The sequence below is a fragment of the Fukomys damarensis genome, unplaced genomic scaffold (assembly GCF_012274545.1).
Source record: "Fukomys damarensis isolate Sample0158 unplaced genomic scaffold, DMR_v1.0_HiC HiC_scaffold_1, whole genome shotgun sequence".
NCBI lineage: Eukaryota > Metazoa > Chordata > Mammalia > Rodentia > Bathyergidae > Fukomys > Fukomys damarensis.
The window spans coordinates 10,734,145-10,760,573 of NW_022900913.1; the positions used below are offsets into that span (position 1 = coordinate 10,734,145).

The window sequence follows — 26,429 nt, forward strand, 5'->3', positions numbered from 1 at the left end:
CTTTGCAGTCTTGTTTGCACATGTCCACTCTGGTCCTAACTGATACTTTCCCTGGTGCCACATGCTTTGCCTTGTTCAAAACAGCCTACAGCCATCATCTATATATCCTACCTCCGTTTGTGATTCCCCAAGAACGTGATGAATAGCCAAAGCTGTCAAGTGAGACTTAAGAATTCAGTTTGCTTTCATTTTTCTCCCTTCATTGATTATATCTACCAAGTTGTTTGGTGGTATAATTTATATACTTTGTAAGTTAAAACCTACTTTAGTAACTATCTCTAGAGTTAACAATAGAATAAGGAATGAAAACCCTTTTTTCATTTTAAAAAACATAGAAATTTTATTTAGTGGTATTAGGTAGCCTGAAAAGAAATTGAAGTGGAATTCATGTTTCACCTTGATACCAAGATAAATGCCAGAAGATTTTAATGTCAGCAATGAAAACCTAAAAGTACTATACAAAATAGCAAGATTTTTAGAAATATATATCCTTGGATGGTGAAGTTTATCTAAATGAAACAAAATCAGTCTCATGTAAGAAAAGATTGATAAATTCATCTACACAAAAATGTTTTTTAAAATTCTAAAGGATAATCCACCACATGCAAAGTCAAGGGGAGAAAGTAAATAGTAAAGATCCAGAGCAGCTCATATAACAAGGAGCTACTTTCCCAGTAGTAAAGGGCTTTTACAAATCAGTACGAAAAATGATCAAGAAAGTAGACAGAAGTTACTAAGAGATAGTCACAAGAAGAGAATCACAATTGACTGTGAAAGACGTGATTGTCAACTTTACTTAAAATAAGAAAAATGTAAATAAGAGCTACACTGAGTTCTATTTTTTTAACCCAGTAGATTTGCAAAATTAAAGACTAGATGACATGCTGTTGCAGGGCCCAGTGAGAATCGGGGTGACCCCATGGGCCTCTGGCAACGTCACCCTGCACCCCACCCTTAAAGCTACCCCAGTAGTTCCACATTGATTGTGTGTCCAGGCCATTGGCCTAGATGCAGGCCACACCACATGAGTGGGGTTCTTTATCACATTGCGGCTGTGGCCGGAGTTTAGAAGCAATGTGAAGGTCCTCAGTGGAGAGGTATTAATGTAGGAAACATCCATACAGTGAAGTACGATGCAGCTCTAAGCCCAATCTGGGGCAGTGCTTTCGTTGTGCAGGGAAATCTAACCAAGATTTGTTAAGTGAAAAATCTTAGGTGCACAGCAGTGTTTATTGTATGCAAGCATTTAGATAAAAAATATGAAGGAGAAAAGTACATGTATGCATATATACACTACATTTGTGCAAAACATCTCTGGAGAGCACCTGAGCATTGAGGCCAAGTGACAGTCGAAGGTGGGCTGAGAGAAGTTTTATTGTATATGGTTTTTTTTTAACTTTGGAAATTTTAATCTATAATGCAATCTTAAAATGCCGATTAAAATTAAAATAAGCTGAGTTAGAAAAGGTTGGCAGATTTATTATGTATCATGCCATTCACACACTCATATATTGTATTGGGTCCCTACTGTGTACAGGGAACTACTGAGTACTTCGTTCATGGATTGTACATACAGCCTTCTTTTAGATGGATAGAATAAATCTACAAGTATAGTAGTGACAGAAAAACAAAGCCTTTCTGAAAGAAATGACAGCAGTCTTTTAATAGAGGGGCCAAAGAAGTCCTCTCTGAGAAGACTTTGACTACCATATTAGCATGTTTTTGTTGTTTAGATGAAATTCATGCATTGAAGACTTATGAGTATACCAGTTGTACTTTCAGAAAACCTTTTTTGCTTGATCTAATTTTGTGTAATTAATGTTAGCCTATTGGTGTGACATGCTTGCAGCTGGTGTGTTTTTGTGATGTGTGCTCTACACATACAAAAATCTTCCTTTGGATGTTTGGTGTTTTTGTTTTCTGTTTTAATGCAGGCCAATGACATTTCTTTCTTTTAAATAAACTCTAAATAGCTTTCTTAACCCCTAATACATAGATATAGAACATCTTCCAGAATTGTAAGGTGGCCTTTGTGACAGTGGAAACAGTATCAGTAAGGAAAACAACCAAATCTCGTTGGCCTCATGAGGCAACATTTTCATGGAGTGTGACAAGCAGTAATCTTAATGAATGAATGAATTACACCCTCTGTTAGAAGGCCACATGCAGACTTCTGAAGGGCAGTCCAGGCAGAGGCAAGGTACAGTTTTAAGGTGTCCGGGGAGGACCTGTTGGGAAGGTGGCCCTTGTTTGAGCAGAGATGTGAGTGAGCCGCAGAGATAGCAGGGAGGCGGTGTCCCAGGAGGAAGCACCGAAAGCAAGAGAGTGTGAGCCTGCAGCAGGTGACCTGGGAACAGGTGCTCAGCTGGGTGTTGCTTTAGCATCTGAAGTATCATTGCAGCGACTTGACAGGGACCCAAGGGGTTCTAGTTCAAAACTTTAGTTTCACAAGCGCAAGGACCCGAGTTCCATCCCTGGTACCCCCCCAAAAAAGGTGGGGGGACTTTCATTTCACAAACTCAGATAGTCTGTTTGGGTTTTGAATTCTGACTTTCTTACTTTCAGGGATTTTTAAAGTGTTTTCTGAATATTCATCATAAGTATTCTCCAGTTAAAGCTTGGCTGAGAAAAGTAGGCTCCATAACAGGAAGTATCTAACTTCTTTGAAAATGCCAGGGAAGCACAGTGTCCTGAGTTTGATTCCCAGTACCGGGGAACAAAAAGAAAGAAAGTGCCCGGGAATCTCAGAGGAAGCCTAGTAACAATATTCAGTGAAATGGACATGACCAGAAAGTTGTGATAAGAAGTCAGACATAGAAATCTTCAGTGTTTTATAGTTACTATTAATTTTTTTAGTACTGGGGATTGAACTCGGGTCCTTGCACTTGCAAGGCAGGCAGTGGCACCACTGAGCTAAATCCCTAGCCCTGGTTACTGTTAATTTTATGAACAGTAGATTATATGTAACTTGGTCAGAGATCCTTTCTGTGTGCATGTAAATGAAATTACCTTGTGTGAGAGAGACTTCTCAAACAGAAACAAAATCAAAACTACCTTTATGAAGATAATTTCCTGAGCAGTGAATTTTCCTTGTACCTCCCTCGAGTTACAGAAAGAATTGCATGAACTGTGTAGGAGCTTCCTTGGAATTTGGCTCTATGTCTCCTAGGGTAGGCAGCATTTGCTCCACATGCTTTAGGAAAACCAAAACGCCATCTGTCTGCTTGCCCTCAAAGAGCCTTACTGCAAGTGCATACTTGGAATTAAGTGTGTGGAAAGCAGGGGGTGTCCTTTCATGATTGCTTTGAAACAAATATATACAGTTTTCCAAGGGGGAGAGTAACAGAATCCTAAGTGAGTTTGCATTCATATATTCTGCAGCTTCTTACTGAGCACACCCACCAGATGAAGACACTGTTGACAGATAGTTTAGGTTCTTCCCTTTGAGGCGCTAAAAATGCCACCATGGAAGAGCTGGAGATAGCCAGGCTGGGCTCAGGGAGATGGGCTGGTTGAGCTTGGAGCTGTGCACTAAAATCCTGTCTGTAGCCATTTCCTTGATCGGCCCCAGAGGTCAGACAGGTGGCCACTGCCTATGTGTTTTGGGTTTTTGGCAGTTGGATTCCTTTGCTTCACAATACTTTCCTGTTGTTTTTTGCAGCAAACCAAAGAGAGAGTGAAGCTATTGATACAGCTGGCCGATGGCTTTTGTGAAAAGGGGCATGCCCATGCAGCAGAGATAAAAAAATGTGTCACTGCGGTAGATAAGAGGTACAGAGATTTCTCTCTGCGGATGGAGAAGTACAGGACCTCTTTGGAGAAAGCCCTGGGGATTTCTTCCGATTCCAACAAATCGGTGAATTGTTTTGTACAGACTGAACAAGTTATGACCCTCTCGTTGTCCTCTTCGCTTTTGGAATTAACTGGCTTCCTTCACTCATTCCACAGAGTAAAAGTCTTCAGCTTGATATCATCCCAGCCAGTGTCCCCGGGTCAGAGGTGAAGCTTCGTGATGCTGCTCATGAGCTCAATGAAGAGAAGCGGAAGTCCGCCCGCAGAAAAGAGTAAGCCAGTGTCTAAGAACCTCCCAGGATTCACTGCAAAAGTGAAGGAGATGTGGTTTGCACACGCTGGCTTCTGTGTGTACAGTGCAGTTAGCTCTGAGCTGCTCTGAGTATGTTTAGTTTTTGCAGTACAGACTTTGCTGTGCAGACTGTCCGCTAATCCCTTGCTCAGCCTTGTGTTGTCCTTGTGCCGCCTCCTCCTATGGGAAGCTGATGTAGTGTATTTAGAAGATGCCAGTCATAAACTAGACTATAAACAAATAAGGATTCCCTTCCCAGAGGCACTTTTGTCCTCCATGGCCACTCAACAACTGAGGAGAGATTGGAGCCGTCATATTTGGCAGGGTGGCAGTTGTCATCTGAGGGAAGCCAGGGAAGCTGGTGAGGACCTGCAGCCCCACCACACAGAGTCACTGCCCAGCCGCCCGAGTACTGAGTGGAGAAACCCTGACCTGTCCGTACCTCAATAAGATGATTTCAGAAATCTTTTTTTCTCTTTTGAGTTGGTGGCCAGACACTAGTGATTGTCCATTCTTGGTTTATTCTCCAAAGCCAGTATTGAGTCCTAATGACTTTAGAGCCTCCTTATTTGCTAATCTCTGTGAAAGTGGAAAGTAAAGTAAGCGAGCATCCTGACTCTGAGCTGAGCTGCCCTGTCGTGCTCTGTCTAAGGTTCATAATGGCCGAGCTGATTCAAACTGAAAAGGCTTATGTGAGAGACCTCCGGGAGTGTATGGATGTAAGTAAGTTTTTTTTACTTGTTCATTTAGATTGAGTTTAACTTTGCTCTTCTTTTCCAACCTTCTGGTGGTTCTTAGAACAGTCACAGATTTTGAGTCATGCTTCTCTCTTCTGTGAAGTTCTAGGCGCGTTTTGCACTCCTGACAGAGATGATACAGCATTCATCAACTCATTTTACTTGTCACATGGTGGCCCAGCTGACACACTCTTTGTAAGAATTTTGCAGCAGCTCCAGACAAATGCGTCTGCTAATTGTGATGCAGCTGAACCTCAGGAGTATTGTGATTAGAATTTGTTGTACCTTGTTGGAATAGGTTAATTTTAAAATTGGAAGCTGAGAATAAGTTTAGGCTGAAAAATATAAGAAGTCCTGTCAAATGTTAATAGCAATTGAGGGCTTTTTTAAAAGAAGAGTTTCTCATGTTTTATGAAAGGTTCCATTCTTAGATATGTCTTCATTTACACATTAACTCTGAGTATGTATTTATAATGTCAGGAATAGCTGTTTTTGAAATGTTGACATTGACTTTTATCTCCTTCCTGGGCAGACCTACTTGTGGGAAATGACCAGTGGAGTGGAGGAGATCCCTCCTGGCATCGTAAACAAAGAGCTCATTATCTTCGGAAACATGCAGGAAATCTATGAGTTTCATAATAAGTGAGTGGCTTCATCTTTTGAAAGTGTATATTTCTGCTATCTGAATGTTGTGCTAAAGTTTCATCATTAAACAATTGAACTATGCAGATTTCAGTGGTTTTTGTTGAAATTTAAATGAAGCCTATCAGTCTTTCTCCAGAAAGACTAACATTCTAGTGACTCCTTAATATAGACTCATTTTTATGGTTGTACTTGCATTCTACAGCATTATGTTCTGGGACAATTGAAAATGTTTGTGTAGGAATCCCAGCTTCTCTCAGGTCACTTTTTAGGGGTAGAGGAAAAAAAGAGCTCCCCACACAGGGCTGTTGGCTGCTGCAGTTCGGTCTTTTATAAAGGACAAGAGGAGGAACTGAGGAAGGAGCAAGCGTGGTCCAACCAACATAAAACATTGTGTATCAGCCAGAGGAGGCTCATGATTTTATGTATTATATTATTTTAATTTTTTATTCATGCATAACATTTGCACATATTTATGAGTGTGATGCTTTCATTCGTGGATACATTGTATAGTAGTCAACTCAGAGTGTGTTGCATATCCGTTACCTTAAACTTTTCTTTATGGTGAATATATTCAAGTTGTTCTCTTCTATTTTGAGATATTTAATGCATAATTGTTAATCAGATTCACCTCGTCAAGCCATAGAACACTGGTACTCTATCAAACAAGAGCATGTGTCCCATTGACCCACGCCTCCCCTCCTGCTGTTCCCAGCCTTTAGTAACCACTGTTCTGCTGTGAACTTCACCAGATCACCTTTGTTAGATTCCAATAATGAGAGAGATGGAGCGGTATTTGTCTCGCTGTGCCTCACTTACTTAACCTAATTTCCTGCAGGCCCATCCCTGTGGTCACAAATGACAAGATCTCATACCTTTTTCTGGCTCTCATTTACAAAAGCTACAAAAGAAAGCCCTAGGAATAAGTATAACTAAAAAGGTGAAAGATCTCTACTACAATAACTACAAACCACTGATGAAAAAAATGAAACAGGATACAATTAAATGGAAAGATAGTTCATGTTGATGGATGAGAAGAATTGATACTGTTAAAATGTCTGTACTGCCCAAAGTGATCTACAGATTCATTGCAGTCACCATCAAAATATCCATGATATTCTGCACAGAATTAGAAAAGACATCTCAAAATTTGTATGATTTTATTTTTAAGATTTAAAGAAAGCAACAGGGATGCACATTCCTTTCAGTAGAGTTGTGCCAACATTGGGCCCCACTGATGGGTCTGCTCAGCTCCCCCACTCACCTCAGCCAAAGGTAGGGAAATGCTAGATGTGTCTCCTGATTGAATGTTTACATCCCTGAATCCCATACTTATCTCTGGATACTAGCATCTTCCCAGAAGTAAGTTGCTGGGTTGAGTTCTGTCAGAAGTCTAAGTGCTTTACTGATTTGAAAGACTAACTCACCCTTATTAAGAGCTACTAATTTGTTCTTCAAATCTAGATGTCACAGATATTTTTCATTTCCAGCATATCTTGCTAGTGAAATGTTTAAAAAACCCCTTTATAATATGATAATGTTTTATTCTCTACAGCATCTTCCTAAAAGAGCTGGAAAAATATGAGCAGCTGCCAGAGGATGTTGGACATTGTTTTGTTACCTGGGTAAGGAAACCTCAGCAGCTTGTTCCCTGGGCCAAGCATTGTCCATAGAGTCACAGAGTTTCACCCAGACCACTGTGGGACGGAGAGGTAGATGCCAGCCTGGCTCACCACAGGGGGAGGTTTTTAGGGTTGCTTTTCTTCTCTCTTTTCTTTTCTTCACTTTGCTTTTCTTTTTCTACTACTACTGGGAATTGAAGCCAGAGGTACTCTGAGCTACATCCCAGCCCTTTTTTGTTTTCTAAGACAGGATTTCATTAAGTTGCCTAGGCAGGGCACAAACTCTTCCTGTGCTGGGATTACAGGTGTATACCACTAGACCTGGAAGATTTCTTTTAGTTAAGGCTTACATTGTTTTATCCACACAACTTCTTTCCTGTGTTAAAGGTTATCACAGTGACGTATTGGAGTTCTAACATGTTTTTGTTTTGTTTCTCTATAGGCAGACAAGTTTCAGATGTATGTCACATATTGTAAAAATAAGCCTGATTCTACTCAACTAATATTGGAACATGCAGGGTCCTATTTTGATGTAAGTAATCGATTACTAAAGAAGCTGTGAAATTTTCCAATTTTCATTTTGTATACATAAAATACAATACTACTCATAATTGTACCTAATTTCTGGTGCAATATTTTATTTTCTTTATCATATTATATTGGGATATGCTTATAGTGTCTTCTATTTCAATAGATCCTACTTAAGTACTGGAAGCCCCATATCTATAGCAAGTTGATTTTAACACACACATATGTGTGTATATGTATATCATTACTTACTCTTTAGATGCAACCATGAATTTTTACAAATAATATATGCATAGAAGGTATAAACTGAAAATAAGCTTCCCTGTATAAAACAAAAATAGCTGCCAGTTTTAAATTATTTATTTTATTTTAATTTCATATGTTTTAAATTCTCCAAAGTGATCTACCCATAGGATTTTAGCCCTGTAAAAGTGAGATTCCATTAAATACTTACATTCTCATTGAGTGAGCATAGAGTCAGGTCCTCTGTTTCTTGAAAGAAACAGGGATTTGTACAACAGCAGATGGAGCCTTATGACGTAATATACAAAAAACCTTTAGGTTTTTGCAGTTGAGTCAAATGTGTGCCAAATACATTTTGATTTATGATAAAGTACTTTTGGGTGGTATATATATTTTGTTGTGTGAGGCTATGAGGACATTGGACTTATTTTTCTGTCATACTTGTGTAAGAAAATGTAATCATGCCTTCTTAATTGAAAGTCTGAGAAATGAGAATAAACCTTAGTTTGTATCTTTGAGACAAAACCTGGCTGTAGGTGACCGTACTTTAGTTGCCATTCTTACAGAACAGTGATTATACATCACTGACTTTGAACACACAAAGCCTGTTGCCACCCTACTGCTGTGTTGTTTTTTGAATATGTCACATGAACCCTCGTCTTCAGCACTGTGGCTACATGCAGACTTGGTATTATTTAAGCCTAAGCAGTGAGAGTGTGTGGCACATTTAATGTCTGGAATCAAAGCCATTTAAAAACTCACGTATCTGAAAATATGTCTTTAAGAATGAAGGAAATAATTCTGCTCTGAAAGATTTCACATGCCTTCAGCATTTATTTCTTGGACTTCAGTTAAACTTCTTCTTAGCAACAAGCCCTGCTGATCATTCATCAGGTGCTCCTCTAGCACTCAGCTCTGTCATTGGTGTTGAACCGCAGTGAGACATCTGAGCAACCAGCAGCTGTGTCTGTGTGAGTGACGTAACTGTAAATGCAAAGCGACGATCCTCCCCTTCACCCCAGTTCTCTGCCCTCATCCTGTCCAAAGTAAAATGTCAAGAAGTTTTAGAAATATTCCAATAGCCTTTTTAAGAAGTAGGAACTTTTTTCTTTCATCAAGATTGAACATTTTGAGGCATTTGGAAAATGAATATGGTATTATAGCTATGTTTTAATAGTGTGAGCCTGTGGTGAGATTTTGTTTTGTTTCTTTAAATACAGGAGATACAGCAGCGACATGGTTTAGCCAATTCCATTTCTTCCTACCTTATTAAACCAGTTCAGCGAATAACAAAATATCAGCTCCTTCTAAAAGTATGTATACAAAATCTTTAGCCTGCAAAATTATGTATTTCTATCTTGACATTTTCTTCTCTATGTATATTGCCTTGAATTTTTAAAAATAATACTTTACAAGTTAATTTACCAGTTCTGTTCCTTGGCATTTCTTGTCCTGCCTAATTTCTCTTTGCAGCATTTAAATTAGAGCATGTTCTTTGACTACCTGTCCTGCACTGACTGGCTCTTTCTAACATGAAACAAGATACCAGAGGGAAGCTGTTGGCTCTTGATCTCAGGTTCCCTTCCTTCCCAGTTACAGCACGCTGTCTGTGGCCGACACTGTGCCGCGTACTTGGCACGTGTTTACCTACAGCAGGTGTGGTGGTGACCCTGGGAGGGTTAGGAAGATACTCAGAGTCACTACCAGTACCTCCTGCCTGGACTTGGCTTTGAACCCGGCTCTGGTCAGTGCCCAGGCTTTCCTCTAAGTGTGTAGAGAAGCCTTTCTCACACCTTCCCTCTCTGTTGCTGCTCTTGGTTTATCACATGCACTTATGGAATGTTCATACAAATCGCAGATGTTTGAGCCAAATTATCCTTTGCTTTTTCGTGGTTATGCATGACTATGACTAAAATCGCACTTGAAAAAAATCTAATAGTGATTGGTTTTGACGATACAAAGGTAAAGAAAACCTAGAATTTGTGACATAAATTGTCACAAAATGTATTCCATGTCACCGATACACATTTTCTTGACTATATAAAGATGGTCTGCAGCTTGTCTGTTAATGTTTACTGTACCATTTCCTTGGCTGGTGAGTTTTATTAAGCAGTAGAACATTGAAACCAGCCATTAACCCCAGTAGCAATATTTTATGATCCTGCTGTGTCCCAAGTGCCATCCATCCTAGGCACTAAAATGTGTTACAGTATATTTCTAGATATAAAAGAAATCCAGAAGGATAGAATTGAAGCTCTTTATCTTCTGAAGCTCTTTATCCCCCTCTTTTCTTTGCAAAAAACAAGAAACAAACAAAAAAAAATCCAGGAACAATTTGAATTAACTGCATCCTTTTGTGCAAGTGACACTATAACCATAAGACTTTTCTAATGGGAAAACTTGTACTTTGCCAAGCCGTGTGCATGGTGGGCAAGCACTCTACCACTGAGCCACAGTCCCAGTCTCTCTCTCGTGCGTTTATGTTCAAGTCTCAGTAAGGGATTTTATGATCAGGACTGCAGAAGTACGTGTTCTTGCTATGAGCATGAAGTAAAAGTCAGGGAACTAATTTGTTTATATTAAGATTTTTCCTTTACTTTCTAGTTCTGCAAAGGCAATTTACTCTTTGGTGTCCTCAAGACTTAAGGATTTTGTTTTTAACCTGTGGCTCTACTAAGCTAGTGATTCCATTTATAAACTTCACCTCGTTCTGCCCAGAGGTCCTTCGGGGCAACGTTAGTGAGCTGCATGGAGCTCCCCAACAAGTGACGTTCTCTGCCAGCGAAGGTAGCTTTGGCACATTGCATTTTTAAAGCAGTTTTTGCTGAGCTGCTCAGAGTGATAAACATCATCTGGTCATGAGTAAAGGTGCTTATCACATAACTGAGTACTCTGAAATGTTCAGCCTGAGGCCAGAGCCGACCACCCTTCCTCTCTTCTGTTGATTACCAGATTTCAAACTTGGTGTTACTATTTGTAACTGATCATAGTCATTAACACCCCAGTAAGAAATACCTCAGTGGCACTGGGCCTGCCTTGTAAGTGCAAGGTTCTGAGTTCAGTCCCCGGTACAGCCAAAAAAAAAAAAGAAAGAAAATACCTTAGCGCCTATGAAAAGGAAGACTTATTCTACCTGCTGTTATCCATTCAGTGTTCTTCTTAAGTAGCCTGACCTGTACATGCTCACACATGTCTTCCTGGGGCCGTGTGATTGCCTTGTCAGAGCTCTCATAAACCCGCACACAGGAGTGCTGTGCGATGGTAGGTGCTCATGTTTGTCACCCTTGCTGCTGCAGGGTTCTGGGTGACTGGGTGGGCATTGTGTTGATGACACCAGAGTGCAAAACCAGGCTGGGGTCATGCGGTCAGCAGAGTCGGACTCTGGGTACAGAGTCAGCTGTGCTCACTAGCTGGTTATGCATTCATGTACCAATTAATCTTTTCACTTAATGTTTTGGTACTTGGTAGTTAACAGGTCTACTAATTTCTGCTTGAACAATGACCACCTGTGGCTTACTTTGATTTCCTGATTTGAGCAGGACAAACCCTGCCATCCATTGAATAGAGGCTATAATTCACCTTTAGTGAGATGTCCAGTTGACCAGTCTGCATTTATCTTGCGAGCCACCGATTTTCATAGATTCTTTCATTTCTATGAAGATCTTGTGGGTGGTGCATTTTTCAGTCCTGCCTCAATTATAGTCTTGGTCTTTCGTAGGAGCTGCTCACGTGCTGCGAGGAAGGCAAGGGGGAAATTAAAGATGGCCTGGAGGTGATGCTCAGTGTGCCAAAGCGAGCCAACGACGCCATGCACCTCAGCATGCTGGAAGGTAACAGGACTCCACTCCCTAACTTGCATCTGCGTGGCTTCCTCTTTCTGCTTCTGTAGACCAATTTCTCCTTCTCTGACGTAAACCATGAGAGTTCAACAGCTCTTCATGATGTCATCAAGGGCTTAGGCTGTGTTCCAACTTATTTCTCTCCATCCTGATGTTGTTCTGTTTCGCTAGGTTCAGGATGTTTTGGATCACGTTAGCATTCCATCTAGGAAGAAGTGGGGAAGGAAGGTGGGTAGAGAAACCCCAGATGAGCAGATGCTGCCAGTGTACCCAGTGCCCGCCTCACTTGTCCAGAGCAGGGTGCCTAGCTACTCCTACCTACAAAGAGGGCTGGGGAATAGAGTGCCTATTTGCAGCCTTCGAGGCAGCTTCTGCTGTGGAGGAGGAGAACGACCATGGGAGACAGTGAGCAGCCTCTGCCCCAGATATCACTTGCTAAGCCCTGGTGGCCGCTTTCACAGTGAGAGGAGCAAGTAGGAAGGCAGTGTGTGGCCAGCAGAGGGCGGAAGTACATGCAGAGTGTCCCAGACTCACAGAGGATGGCTGGACAGGGTGTCTCCAAGAGGCCAGGCCAGACAGGGCTCGAGAAAAGGCTGGGACTTGAGCAAAGTGTCTGGGAAGGGTGTTCAGGCTGAGAAAGCAAGAGGATCAGGACTAGAGTGAAATGTGGGCAGTGTGGGAGCTACTGCAGATGGAGGAGGTGATTCCATGGGGGAAGAGAGTGCGGAGTGGGGAGAAGTGGTGGCCAAAAAACGCTCTCACGTGGTGTGAGTGCCAACTGAACTTGTAGCTGGGGCTACAAAGGAATCACTGGTTTTTTTGAACAAGGGAAAATACATAGAAAATGGTGCTTACGAAGAATTACTGTGTCCTTCGTAGTTGGTTAGAGGTTCAGAGACTAGATTCCAAAAATCAGCTGATAAACTAATTGAGGCCTAATTGATGAGCGTCTTGCCAATGTTATAATACTTTCCTGAGCATCATATTTTATTGCTGTGTTTAGTTTTCTTTTACATTGATTTGCCTGCTCTTGTCATGTTGCAGGGTTTGATGAAAACATTGAATCTCAGGGGGAGCTCATCCTGCAGGAGTCCTTCCAAGTGTGGGACCCGAAAACCTTAATTCGAAAGGGTCGAGAACGGCATCTCTTCCTTTTTGAAATGTCCTTAGTATTTAGTAAAGAAGTAAAAGATTCCAGCGGGAGAAGCAAGTACCTTTACAAAAGCAAATTGTTTGTAAGTATAGAACTTCAGAATTCCAAGTTCACAAATAACAAAATTTCAGCCTTTTTGTAGGTGGGGAAAAAACCATCATTTGTTGTCTTCTATTTAACCTCTCAAGCTATTCTGAACTGTCTTCACCTTTAATGAAATTCTCCTCCACCCCCAAGTCCACTAGGGGGCAGGGTGGAGTTTCATAACAGGAAACTTGCTCTTCATAAATAACAGTGTCTAACATAGAACAGGAAAACACTTTGTGAGTGATTTGAATTGTACCCTGTGTGCCTTAACTTGGCTCTCATGTTGTAATTAATTTTGAACCCTTAGACATTTGGATATATCCAAGCAGCCTTACTGGGTGGCTCACGGTTGAGGTTTTTTGTTTTTTGTTTGTTACAAGGATCCAACTACATCTCTATCCACTTTAAATAGTTTTTTGAGATGGCATCTCACTAAGTTGCCCAGGTGGAACTCGAATTTGGTGAACCTCCTGCCTCAGCCTTCCTAAGTGCTGGGATTATGTGCATACACCACCACCACCCCTGGCTTTACTGTAGATTCTTAATGATGAAATTTGATCTTTTCATTAAAAGTAAATTTGTGAAAGGTAAATGTACACATTTATGGTGTTGGTGGTTGTTGTTGTTGTTGTTGTTGTTGTTGTTGTTGGTTGTTGTTGATGTTGTTGTTGTTATTTTTGTTGGGTACCAGGGATCGAGCTTGGGACCTTGTGCTTGCAGGGCAGATGGTGGCACCACTGAGCTAAATCCCTGGCCTAGATTTTTTTTTTTAATAAAGTATTATTAGAGAAAGTGAATGTAAACAGAAGTAAAGTTTGAAAGATCTGTACCCCCATCTATGTAAAGATAGGTCCCTGAGCGCTTGGCAGATGCAGTAATGCATTTAAATTATTGTCCAACCTGCCAGTGTTCTTCAGGTGAGATAAACATACCTGGTACCGCTGCCCTCTGAAATCTCATATTTACTCTCAGAAAAGCCCAGTGCCAGGGTGTCCTCCAGGTCCCCTGCACGCCAACCTGAGGGCCGTCCACACAAAGAATTGCTTACTAGGGCCAGATGAAAAGAAGCTTGGGTGGGTGACACTGAGGAGAAAGCACCATCTGCAGAAGAATAAAAACTGCCAAAATTGGGTTGTTCAGTGGCAAATTTCTTTTAAATGTTGGTTAATATTTGGAATTTGCACAGCTCACACATTAAACATGTATGGTATCTGTGTATTAATCAGACTCCTCAAATCATAAATGCCCCCGAGTATAGAAATCATTTCAGTAATACAAAATTTGCGAGTTTGAACAAATATTGTCATGCCAGTTTCTATAGCTGACATCCTGCTTGAGATTATCTTTGGATCGCAGGTTGCCTGACATAATTTTGGGTCACATTCTGACTGGAAAGGAAAAATGCAGCATCGTTGGCCTGTAATTTCACTAGCTGGATTTCATCTGCCCTTAGAGACCAAGCTAGCCTATTATAAAAGCTGATCCATCTTCACTTAATTTATCTTTTAAAAGTTAAGATTCCCACAGAGACTACCTTCAGAGCTCAAGATTATGAGTCATTTCCTTTGCAGGAGGGAGGTTGCATTGGGGGTAAAGTTGGTGTGGAGGCGGGGCTGAATGTTAGCCCTAATCTGCACTCTTCTGGGCTATAAATGTATCACAGAGAGGGACTTTGTCTCTTAACCCTTTAAGTTATTGGTGAAATACAAGAAGTTAATGCTGTTGATTAAAAAAATAGAAAATAACTAAAGAGTTAAAACATTGCCTTCTGAGAAACTGTCATTAATGTTGAAAATTCGTGTTAGCAGCCCTCTTGGAGCTAGCAAAGACTCATATTGTTGGTGGTAAGATTGGAAACAGTTACCTCTTGCTTTTCTAGGTATATACAGTAACGCTTTCAGATTTTTTGTTTCCCTCCTTTGTTCTGCTTCTTGACTTACATTGGGATTTCCAGTAGAAGTCTAAGAAGGTGAAGGAAGAAAACAATCACATGTGATTTAAGGACAAAATTTCCTCATTTCACTAAAAGGAAGTCTAAGTTTTACCTATTAATGCAAAGGAGTTAGTTCTAATAACCTGGTATGACTAGTAACCAAAGCCTGTTTTGTTCTGCATCCTGTCAGAATTTTACTGTCACCTAATTTTATAATTGTCTTTTATCTAGACCTCAGAGTTGGGTGTCACAGAACATGTTGAAGGAGATCCTTGCAAATTTGCACTATGGGTAGGAAGGACGCCAACTTCAGATAATAAAATTGTGCTTAAGGTATGTTCATTTAAATCTGGGGAATGCGCTATATGAAAAGTTTTATCACCACCGTGTATGCTGTTTTTCTTGTTGAAATATGCGGGGTTTCCATAATTGTGTGTGTGTGTGTGTGTGTGTGTGTGTGTGTGTGTGTGAGTGTTATTCTATTGGTTTAGTAACTATCATAAAAAGAATACTGCAATAAATGCACTTTGGTACTCTGGTAATGAAATAACTTGAACTAAACATTCATTTGTCTCCCAAAAGAGCAAATGATGAAAGATATGTTTAAATCTCTCCTATTACTCTAATCATAGAAAGAATTGGTTGATTCTTTTAGCTGGGTAGGAAGTTGAAGAATGAGGGGAATAAGATACAAACCAACAATACTTGTTACACACTTGACCTTGAGTTTCCAAAGGGGAAAAACACCTGGTGTATTTATGAGAACCTTTGGCAGGAAGTTGAGGCCAACTGTGCCACAAGTCATTACAGGGTTCTTGGCTCTTTTGCTTTCTGGTTTGGGGACAAAGCAAAAAGGCAGATGATTATCAGTGACATTGTGTGAAATTCAAAGGCACAAAGGGTGCTTTGGGATATCTAGTGTTTTGGGGAAGAAAATATCTTTGAACATTGGATTTGACTCGGCTCTGAGTATACTGACCTCTCCCTGGGAATGTCAAAGACCTTTAAAGGTGTCTTGTGTACTTCCCTCCTTATACATTTGAGAAAATACAGATAGAACTGTCTTTTTAAGCTGTCAGGATAGACCATAAATGGATTCAGGATGTTTTGGGAAAGGTGAAGCTGAAGATTTATAGAATATTGGAAGTGAGCCAGAAATATAATGGGACTCATGTGTGAACTTGATGTGAGCCGTGGTGTCCATCGCATACCTTCTAATGTCTCTTCAGTATTTGCAGCAACTCTGAGTTGTTCAGCTGTATGTCAGTCTTTCAGAGCCTGTTCTTTAGGGACAGCTGGCTGTGCAAGCCATTGTCGTGTTTAGGTCTTCACTTACACGTTAACGATGGGTTGTTTTGCAGTGAAGGTATGATTACCAACCCAAGGTGTTCTTATTAGTTCTTTGTTAGCCCTGTAAAGTATAAATTGCACTGCTAGCTAAATTTTAGATAAGTGAAAGTATATTGAGGACCTTAAAACTCCATTTTATATAACACATCCAGATGAACAGTAGAGGCGGATGCCAAAAAGTGCTGCTAAGAAATAGTGCTAGACATGCACTGCTTTCATTTAGGATAGACTAAAATGCTCCTAATGCAGTTGAAGTATAAGACTTACAGCAGGCTTCACTAGATGAAAATTTTCTAGGGAAGTTTAGGTGACTTCTCTGACTTTCAAGGAGTTGGAGGGAAAGATGTGTGTTCGTCTCGGAGCGTGCACTGTGGCATCGCTGGTGGCAGAGGCAGTGCTGAGATGATGATGTACGCGGGGTGGTGCTGGTAGAGACTGGCATAGATGGCGGTGAGTGTAGGTGTGAACGTGCAGTTACTGTGAACAGTGTGAGCACACGGCGGTGCTAGTGGTGCTGACGTACACAGTGCTGGTCTGGGTGCCTGCTGGCCCTGGTGTAGACGGAGGTGTGATGGTGTTGGTGAAGATCCTGGAGCTGCCATAGAGGCTGAGATGCTGGAAGGTGCTAATGTAGTTGCTGATGCGAGTGTCAGTGTGGTGCAGATGGAGGTGGTGTGACATGGGGGCAGTGGTGGCGGTGATTAGTATAGTCTAGAAAGGAGACCTTTACTTCTAGGCCCCCAGGTAAAGTTTGAGGCTGCCCTGAGTGTGAAATAAATTATTTCCTTCTCTTATTCAAGGGATACCTTTGTTGATTTTTAGTTGAGTTACCTTTCTCTTACACTTTCTGAATAAGTGGCACCTTTCGATTATTCTCCAGAAGTGCAGTGATCAATTCACATGGGGATTTTTATTTCTTACTAATATTTTCCTTAATTGTTTCCAAACTTTACGAAATGTTCTTTATCATATGCTTCTCTTTATTAAATCACCAAATATTTGTAGCAGACATTTAAATTCTGATAGATCTGTTGTTTCCAAAGTTTCGCCCTTTACTTACATCCCGGTTTTGCCACTCTGAATAACTGACAGGCATAAGCTCTAGTTAACACATTTTATGTAGAAGGAGAGTTACCAATTTTAATTTCTTTCCCAACCTGGGCTTCGTTTCTCTTTTCAGAAACAAGATTCTCAGAAATACTGGGCTCCCCTCCCTTCATGATCTCATCTGTGATCCCACTGACAATTACTTTAATCATTTACAGGGAATCATGCTTATATCATAAGAGGTGGATGTTTCCCATAAGGACATGAGAAAACTGTTAGTAAGACATAAAACATTAAAAAAAAGAGAGATAAAGAAAACTTCCTTTGAGGCAGAACAAAAAAACAAAGTGGAAAAAATGATGCCACGTGTGTTTGTTCAACACATGCTTATTAAGCACCTATCTGTGCCATGTCCAGAGTACATTTCCCCAAAGATGTAATGGGAGTAAGGTAAAGACACCCTAGCTGATTGGCAGTTGGGTGCAGTTCTTAATGCATCCACACCTGAGTTGCTCACTCACAAGAGGGGACAGCGGGTGCACCTCCACCGAGTCTGTGGGAGCAGATGAGAGGCTGCATCTTGAAGCACCAAGCCTGGCCACAAGAGGGCCAGCAGCTGCTGTCCCTGGAGGCCGGCAGATGAGGCTCAGGGCTTTGTGGTTGGTTCACTTTCCTGCCAACAGGCCACTGACCAGTGCAGAATCTCTGCCCAGCAGCTTCAGTGACATTTTGGTTTGGGAGTGACTGTGTTTTTTCATTTTTCTCCAAGATTGCTTAAAAGATCTTGGAGCTGGAGAATGATAAATTACTATAATAGTCAGACCTGGTATAACATGTATGCTATAAAATAAAAATCTTACATGTAAAATTTGCAAATTAAAACATGAGTTGCTTTCTTTTGAAAATGGAAACTCAAGGAAGGGAGAGTTGACGTGGCTCATGCTGGGATAGAAAGAGCCTTGCTGTACCCTGAGTGACTCTGACACCCTGTTTAGGCTTCCAGTATCGAGAACAAGCAGGACTGGATAAAGCACATCCGTGAAGTGATCCAGGAAAGGACAATCCACCTGAAAGGAGCCCTGAAGGAGCCCATTCACATCCCGAAAACAGCGCCAGCAACCAGGCAAAAAGGCAGGAGGTGAGTGTGTGGGCCTTCTGTAAGTACACTTGTTCGATAGGGAGGGAACAGAGCAATGTTAACTCACCATTTTTTGAAAATTTTTAAACATTTTGAGGTACTGGATGTGTTTTAGAATACATTTCGTATATAATGTCACCCTTGGTGACGGAACTGAAATGCTTTGTTAAGGCAAGAAGCTCCACTGGCTTAAAGAAAATGAAAGACTATGTGCAGATCCATCTTTTGTCTTTCCTTTCTCACTCCTTTTGCCATTTGATGCATATGTGTAATTGTGCATGGGATCTTGGATGAAATACAAAGCATCTATACATTTTTGTTTTCTCATTTCTAAAGTAGAAAAATCCTAGCAAGTGTGAGCCTATCAGTTTGATGAGAATTTAATGTGATGCTGTATCTCAGACTCTTCACAGAGTGCCTGGCAAAAAAGCCTGCACTCAGTGCAGACCGATTTATTATCATTAATATGGTGTTGCTATAGGAAATGTCCCCGACACATACGCGCTTCTTTTAGCAAATCCGTTGCTTCTCTAGTGCCTGAGAGCTGATCTTCACCTGGCCCACAGCATCAGAAATTTACAGTTTCTTTGTACATCCCTCTCCAGGGATGGAGAAGACCTGGACAGCCAAGGGGATGGCAGCAGCCAGCCTGATACCATTTCCATCGCCTCCCGGACATCTCAGAACACACTGGACAGTGACAAGGTGAGCTGTCAGCACCTCCTCTGGGGAAGCCTCTGGAGGTTGTCTCTGGTTGAAGCTGATCTTTTCTGTCCCTGTATTAAAGTCTGTCATCAGCACTTTCAAACAGTTGCCGTGTGCCTAGAGTGGTGCCGGTTCCCATGGCAGGGGCAGAGACTGGGGTGGGGTGGGGACAGGGTGAGAAGCCTTTAGTCTTCTGTGTTCTTTCTGTCTTCCCTTCTAAGGTTCATGCCCCTCTCATAATGTAAAATGCAATCAGTCCGTCTGCAGAATTCCTCAGTGTCTTAACAGTAGTTTTGCTCAGAAATCCAAATCCAGTATCTCCTCTGAGACTCAAGGCAAACTCTTAGCTGTGAACCCATGTAAAAACTTAAAAAACAACTTACATACGGTGTATGTAAAAAGCAAGTTCCAATATACAGTGGTACAGGATAAACATTCCTATTCCAAAAAGTCATGACATTCTGAGTTGTTCGTTTGTTTGTTTCTTTGTTTTAATATATGTGATATACATTTCCTTTCATACCCTTCACTGAGACAAAGAGCCTTAAAAAGAATTTTAAAAAAAACTGATGACACCTGTAGCTGCAGTAACAGCGCTGACTCTGGGTATCATCAGTTCTCAGCACCCTGGGGTTTGGGGTTAGAATAACCACGTGTAGCTCTGGAGCTCAGAGCAGGTACCAGTTAGACCTTAGAAAAACAGCGGAGCGCGTTTGCTCCCCACACTGCCTGAATTTATGGATTCTTTACTTTTAAAAGGTTTTCTTTTAGTCATTGCCCTTTTTGTCTTCCTCTAGTAGAACATTTCAGGGTCAGTAGATGATTTAAAAGAATATTTTTGTTGTTGTGGTGGTGGTGTTTTTGGGTTTTTTGTTTAGTGTTGTTTTTTTGGTACTGGGGATTGAACTCGGGACCTTGTGCTTGCAAGGCAGGTGGTGGAACCACTGAGCTAAATCCCTGGCCCACTAAAAGAATATGTTTTAAAAATTAAGGAATTACATCTTTTCTTGAGTTAGTTTGTAAAATTTGTGTTTCTCTAAATAAGTCTTTTTTTGTCAGTACATACTTGCAGTACAGTGAACCCTCGTTACAGCTGGCCTGACATACAAACAACTTGGTTTACAACTGGAACTTTAGTTTTAACTTATGGACAAAGTCTTGAGTTATGACCCAGATGCTGGCCACTTGTGCTTCCACATGATCTCAGATGTAGATTTAACCCTTAAAGAGTTCTGGAAGGAACATGACAGCATCCTTTCCTGTCTGGGGTTCCTGTGTAGGGTTGAGAAATCCTGTGCTACTGTCTCTCTGAGGACACTGAGATCTGTCTGTACATAGGAGAGAGACTTTGAAGGTTGTGTAGAGGATCCACCACCTTCAGTTGACCAACTTGAGTTACAACCAGTCCTGGAGAACAAATTGAATTCATTAAGTCAAGGTTCTACTGTACTTAATGATTACATTCATCTTGAGGAGTTGGTACTTATACATAACACATCTTAATTCCGGTTAGGGTTATTCAGCAAAGTCTCTTATCTCCAGTGACAGGAGATTTTCGTGTGTCTCAGGGTTCGCTCCACCCTACATATTTCAGCATAAGCAGCCCCCGAAGATTTGGGCAGATGGATTCAGCCCGGCTGACTTAATGTATAATGTCTGTTCTGAGTTAGTCATTATCATGGAATTTGGTTCCATTTCTCAACCTGGGTGGGGGATGTTTTGACTCAGCCACTTGGAGAATTCTGAGGGAAAAAGTTATCTGCCAGGGCTGTTAGTAATTCTCAGATGAGACACAAAAGGTTTAGGACATGAGTCTGTTCAGGAGGGGCTCTGGAGACGCCCTCTTTCCAGAGAGCAGTGTCAGTAGGGCTGCATGGGGCTGGTCAGAGCACAGGCCACATGCTCTGATCATGCTGCCCGTTTGAGAACCTCAGTCTAAAAATATGCCAGGCCTTTGTTCCAGAAGTGCATTCTTTCATGGTACTTAAGCTGATAAAGTGATCTTGTGAAAATGTAATTTAGGTTCCAAAAAATTGGAAAACTTTCCAGATTCTTATCTCACTTGTGCTGAGCACATTTCCCTGAGGTAGGGAGGAGAGTGCTAAGCCAGCCCTGAGGCCTCCAGATGAGCAGATCTGGAATGTGGATTTAATCATCTGTCCCTTTTCAGGCCATGTTATTTCATACTATAACTGAATCTGTACCTAAGTACGTTTAGTACATTAAAGAAGCATTTTTGAAAATTTGATTCCCAATCTTTACATTATTAGTCGACATATCATTTAGCTAAAATGTATATTATAAGGAAAATAGAAAATATGGGAATCAAAAGGGCCAGGGCATGACCCATAGTAATGCAAGTCTTATTCCTAATGAATACAAAATTCAGTAGAGACTGATACAGTGCATGAACTCCACTTACACTCATAACGTGAACACATGAATCCTCATATTTTAAAAAATAAGTGAGTGCCTGATGAAGCTGCAGCACTATACTGGGGACGTGGATTCTCTATAGTTTAAAAAGTCAGCTTTTTCTGTCATGTGGCATTCTACACTACTGAAACTTGGTTGGATGTGTGTGAACTGCAGTCCAGGTAGTATGTAAAGTAGTTAATTCCAGTACATTTTAAAATACAGCACAGCTCAAGGTCTTGAGAAAGGAAATCTGCCTGTGTGAAAACCCTCGTGTCCAGCCTGCGGCAGAAGTACCACTTCCCTGCATTCCGCCTCCACTTTTCCCTCCCAGGCACGGAAAGGCACACAGTGGCCTCTGCTGGCTGGAGGCTGATCCTGGGGCATGCACACTGCAGTTGTGCACTCAGAGCTCTGCCTCCCCTGCACACAGAGGAGGTGGTAGGCCCAGGGGCCAGCTTGGAGTAGAGTCTCCCAGGATCTCGTGTAGGTCTCCCCCAAAGAAGCATGAAACTGAGTCCTTTAGGTCTTCCTACGGGCCGGGGCATGGTTTTCATCTCCTCTAGAAGAGCACTCCAGACCTCAGTTGTCTTTCTGTGCTTCTAGTGTATGTAGAAGTGAAGCAGAGTACATCACACATCACAGAGCAGGTGGTAAGAGCAAAGATGCTCTCACCAGCAGATCTCTAGCCTCTGTGTACTTTCTCTGACTCCGCAGCTGGTCTTGGGCAAATTATTTAACTCTGCCTCAATTTCCCCACTTATAAATGAGGGTAATAATACTACTTCCCATACTAAAATAGGTCTGCGGCATTTAGCACAGCACGCAGCATGTCTGGAGCCCTACATGAGTATTAGCCCCACCCCATCTTTTTTTTGTTTTTTAAACCAGGGATCTAACTTAGGACCTTGCACTTGTGAGGCAGGCGGTGGAACCACTGAGCTAGTAACTCCCTGTCCCTAGCTGTCTCTTCTTGATACTACGGCTTCCTGCTCACTCTCCCTCTGTTAGGCTAATCTCATTGCCACTGTTGCTGATTACTGTATCACCTCACTCTCCTCTCTCTGGACCCTTGTGGTCACAGTAGATTTTGTTGTTTTTTTTTTTTTTTTAATTTTTGTGGTCACAATGGATTTAGAAGCCAATTGTGTTCATTAGGAGCTAGAAGCTGTCATAAGAGCAGATTGCTTAACAGGAGAGCCTGGCCTTGCACACACGAGTGACTCCCAGCTGCGTAGGGACTGTATTGATGGGCACAGAGCATGGCTCTCGCTCAGCACTTTTTCCAGGCAGTGTGACCATAGGTGCACCCTCAGAATATTCACACCGTAGGTTCATTCCTGCGTAGGTATTGGCTGATCTCTCACTGTGAGCCCTCCTCACAGTAGATGCAGTGGTCAGTTACATGTGGCGTTTGTTTCCTCCTTTTGCTGATCTTTGTTTTCTGTTTTTCTAAGTAGTTGTGCTTTTTTGTAGTACTTTTCTTAGACAACTTTTTGAAATACCTCCATAAAACCCCAAATGAACATAGTCTTTCATAACTTCACGTAGTCAAAAGACAGAATCCCCCAAGCTAAAGTAGAAAACCTCAGTTCTAAGCAAAAGCCGATTTTTGAAAAATTAAGTTTGGTTAGAAATGTAACAAATTGGGCCTGGGATGTATGTAGCTCAGTGGCACAGCGCAGCACTGAAAAATGCTTTTTAATAGAAATGTTACTTGACATGATCAGAGTTACTTTTGAAGGTGATGGTGATGTTGTGATTCAAAGTGAGCCTCTTCCTTCCTGGTGAGATGCCCAGGCTGGCTGGCTAATATCAGATCTACAGAGAAAACCAGCAAACAGGCTTCTTGAGGTAAAGCGGTCCTAAAAAGCTTCCTATTTTCCTGCAAAGCAGGTCCTTGACCACTGCACAGGAACAGAGCTTTGAATCCCCACGCTTCCCTCCAGTGGCCCACCGCACCTGTCCCGTCCAACTGCACCTCTCACACTAGTGTATCAGAGGGAGGGCCACACCTGCTTCTTCACACGCTTGAAGCTTGATACTCCTGAGCTGTCTTTGCTCTGATTTTCCCTTTTACGTTTAAAGTCTGCCTTTCTAGTTGTCTCTTTTAGCCTTTCCTACATCTAATATTCTGTTCCAGTTCATGTGTATAACCCATTCAAGGAAGTGTTCCTGGATTTCTTTTTACATCGCAAAACCAATGTGTGATTATGTTAGTAATAAGCAAAGTAAGTAACATCTCTGACTAATGCACTCACTAATTCTTTGAGGGATAAAATGTGGGCAATGTTTAACTGCTGGTTTTGAAAGAGTTTTTTTCTCATACCTTTTTGGAGCTTTTTTAATTCTGGTAAAAGGCTATAACACAATTTGCCATCAATCATTTTTAAGTTCTCACAGACTTCTTGTGTACCCCACAGTAGTTGTCTTTTAAACTCCAAGCAGCAGAACTTAGTAAATGCTTCTTCCTGAACTTGGCCTTATATAAACCAGCGTTGGCGTTGGCATGGTCACAGGAGGCCTGTTGTCAGTGCTGTAAGAGGGCTGCTAATGAGTCCAGCCTTCCTGAAGTTGCCCAGCAGTGGGCGAGATCCTGGGACATAACTGCATGAGTTCCAGGGATTATTCCAGCGCCTATGGTTGGCTTTCTTAATGACCATTGCCAGTAATGGAGCTGTACTCTATAATCCCCTTTAACCAAGTAATCTTTTTTGCTCTACTCTGTGTGAAACCTTCACAAAACCACAAGACTCTTTTGTGAGGTTTCTGAATGACTGGATGTAGCCTGCTGTAGGGTATGACTGTTCATAAGAGTTCATACACTTTGTTCTTTAGGAGAAAAAATGGCTTTGTTAGACCACGTTCCCCCTTTCTTTCTGAATTGCTTTCAGAAAATTGGCCAGATACCACCTGCAATTGGTCTCCAACACACAGGCTGCGGGTTCTTGAAATAGCATCATTTGCAGGAGGGCTGCATCGCCACTTTCAGTGCCTGTGCCATCTCCGTAGACCTGTCCAGAACTCATCTCACTTTGCTGATTCAAACCATATGTTTGCTGTTGTCTGTAAAGAAATATGCTGTCTTGTAACATAAAATGACCTCTTAGAGCTTAATAGGGTTGGGTGCTGTGAAGAGCAACAGAGGGCTGTGACCACGTCCACCAGGGCAGCATGTTCCAGTTAACATTGCTAACAAGCTGAGGCAAGGCAACCATAGAACATGGTTTGTTTTGTTTTTGGTTTGTTTTGAAATGTAAAAAGTGAAATTGTGTAGTGATTGTTAAAGATTCACGAGCCTGTGATCAGAGTATTTCAAGTATTTCATTTTATGTGAAGCAGTACACTGTTCTTTTTAGTCATTCTCCAAGAGAATCCCATCAGAGGAACTGTGGTTTGGTTGTGCTAATTTTCCATGTGTCTAAGGCAGTGGGTATGGTCTTTCTAGGAAACACATCTGTGGTAATCAGGGTTTTGCAAGGAAATAGATTTAATACAGGACACCTTATTTATAGGATTATTTTATAATATTCACCCAAAAAGTCAAATGCGAAAGAGTGCAAGAGATTAGCTGTACACTAGAGGCCCAAAGAATTCAGCCAAAGGTCTGGATCCCACAGCAATGTCCCACACAAGTCCAGCTGAAGGCCTAGAGCCCAAGGCAGTGTCCTCTCTGAGTCCAGCCTAAGGCCTGGAGCCCACAGCAATGTCTCAGGCTTGTCCATATCAAGGATCTGCACCAGGAAGGCCCAAAGACCAGCAGTGGAAGCCAGAAAAACTGAAGTGGTGGATTAAGGATTTTTCCCACCAGACTGAGGGATCTGCATTGGAGCCAGGAAGTGACACTCACAGTGAAGATCAGAGCTCCCCTGACAAGAACAGCAGCCATCCCCAGCGAGGACCTGAGCTCCTCTTCCAGTGAGAACAGCCAAGTTCTGATCAGGAAAACCATCCACAGCAAGCTTCTCCTAGAAAATCAACAACCTCTGATCTCCCCTCCAGGTCTCTTTTATGCTGTTGGCAACAGTCCTCAGGTGGGTCTTCCATGCCTAGACCACACTGATTCAGTTCGGCCAGGTGTTCCAAGCTGACTATTGGTTAATCCACCACAAAATCCCTGGTGGTAGCTGTGGCCCATGGTCCACTTATTACCATCTTATGGTCATTTTTATTAGTCACCACGTTAATATTTTAAAGATGAAAAGCCAGAAGATTTTAGAAAAATCTATCTTTGGATGTGAGTTCACCAGTGTTCATGTGAGTCATGGAATAAATTGCATTCTTGAACTAAATGTATGTGGTAGGGAGTCCATGATAGAAGTCTGTAAAATATGTAAAGGTGAAAAAGATACCATACTGTGAAAACTTTCACAAAATATGGCTGTAAAAGAAAAGCAAATTTTTTAACTAGAAAAGTGAAATGGTAACTGTCAGCATAGTAATGAAATTGGGTCGCTGTGTTAGAAGTGTTACTAGGAGTAAGACTTCCACATTCTTAATGATATACAGTATGTTCTCTGAACTTCTAGCTAAGAATGTAATTCTTCTTAAAAACAGAGATGATTTTTATTGCCTTCTTAAAGTAGTTACAACAACTGTCTTGTAGAAAAATGTTTTGTAGCAAGAAGCTTAAAATATTTCAGTGTGACTATTAAGAAGGAAATCCACAGGACCGTTCTTCTCTGGGAAAAACATCCATTCAATGCTTCCCTTAATGATGTGGATGTGATTTGTATCTCTTTTTATGCATATAGCCAGTTGACTGAGAGATACAAAGATTTTTCCTAAAGTGATGATTTTAGCACCATTTGAAATACTATTCTGGTACTGGATTTTTTTTCCTTTAATTCTGGAAAACCTTTAAAAATTTTTTACTTGATATATGATTTTTTTTTTTTTTTTTTTT

At 41.4% G+C, this 26,429-nt stretch overlaps 1 protein-coding gene and 1 long non-coding RNA gene across 3 annotated transcripts in view; one reads left to right on the forward strand and one right to left on the reverse strand.

Annotated features, from left to right (window-relative positions):
- Positions 1-26,429, forward strand: part of Trio (trio Rho guanine nucleotide exchange factor) — a 319,992-nt gene that overhangs the window by 215,737 nt on the left and 77,826 nt on the right. For both annotated transcript variants that reach the window (XM_010631520.2, XM_010631521.1), the window contains exons 22-33: positions 3,662-3,856; positions 3,949-4,064; positions 4,737-4,803; positions 5,354-5,463; positions 7,019-7,088; positions 7,528-7,617; positions 9,077-9,169; positions 11,575-11,686; positions 12,740-12,930; positions 15,100-15,201; positions 18,261-18,403; positions 19,009-19,108. In XM_010631520.2, coding sequence (XP_010629822.1) covers positions 3,662-3,856; positions 3,949-4,064; positions 4,737-4,803; positions 5,354-5,463; positions 7,019-7,088; positions 7,528-7,617; positions 9,077-9,169; positions 11,575-11,686; positions 12,740-12,930; positions 15,100-15,201; positions 18,261-18,403; positions 19,009-19,108 — 1,389 coding nt within the window. The remainder of the gene's footprint in view (positions 1-3,661; positions 3,857-3,948; positions 4,065-4,736; positions 4,804-5,353; positions 5,464-7,018; positions 7,089-7,527; positions 7,618-9,076; positions 9,170-11,574; positions 11,687-12,739; positions 12,931-15,099; positions 15,202-18,260; positions 18,404-19,008; positions 19,109-26,429) is intronic.
- On the reverse strand, positions 8,678-11,715 carry LOC104867220. Its single transcript, XR_781705.1, has 3 exons — positions 11,671-11,715; positions 11,436-11,588; positions 8,678-8,893 (listed from the first exon to the last, which is right to left on the reverse strand). It is a non-coding gene; the product is annotated as an uncharacterized LOC104867220 (long non-coding RNA).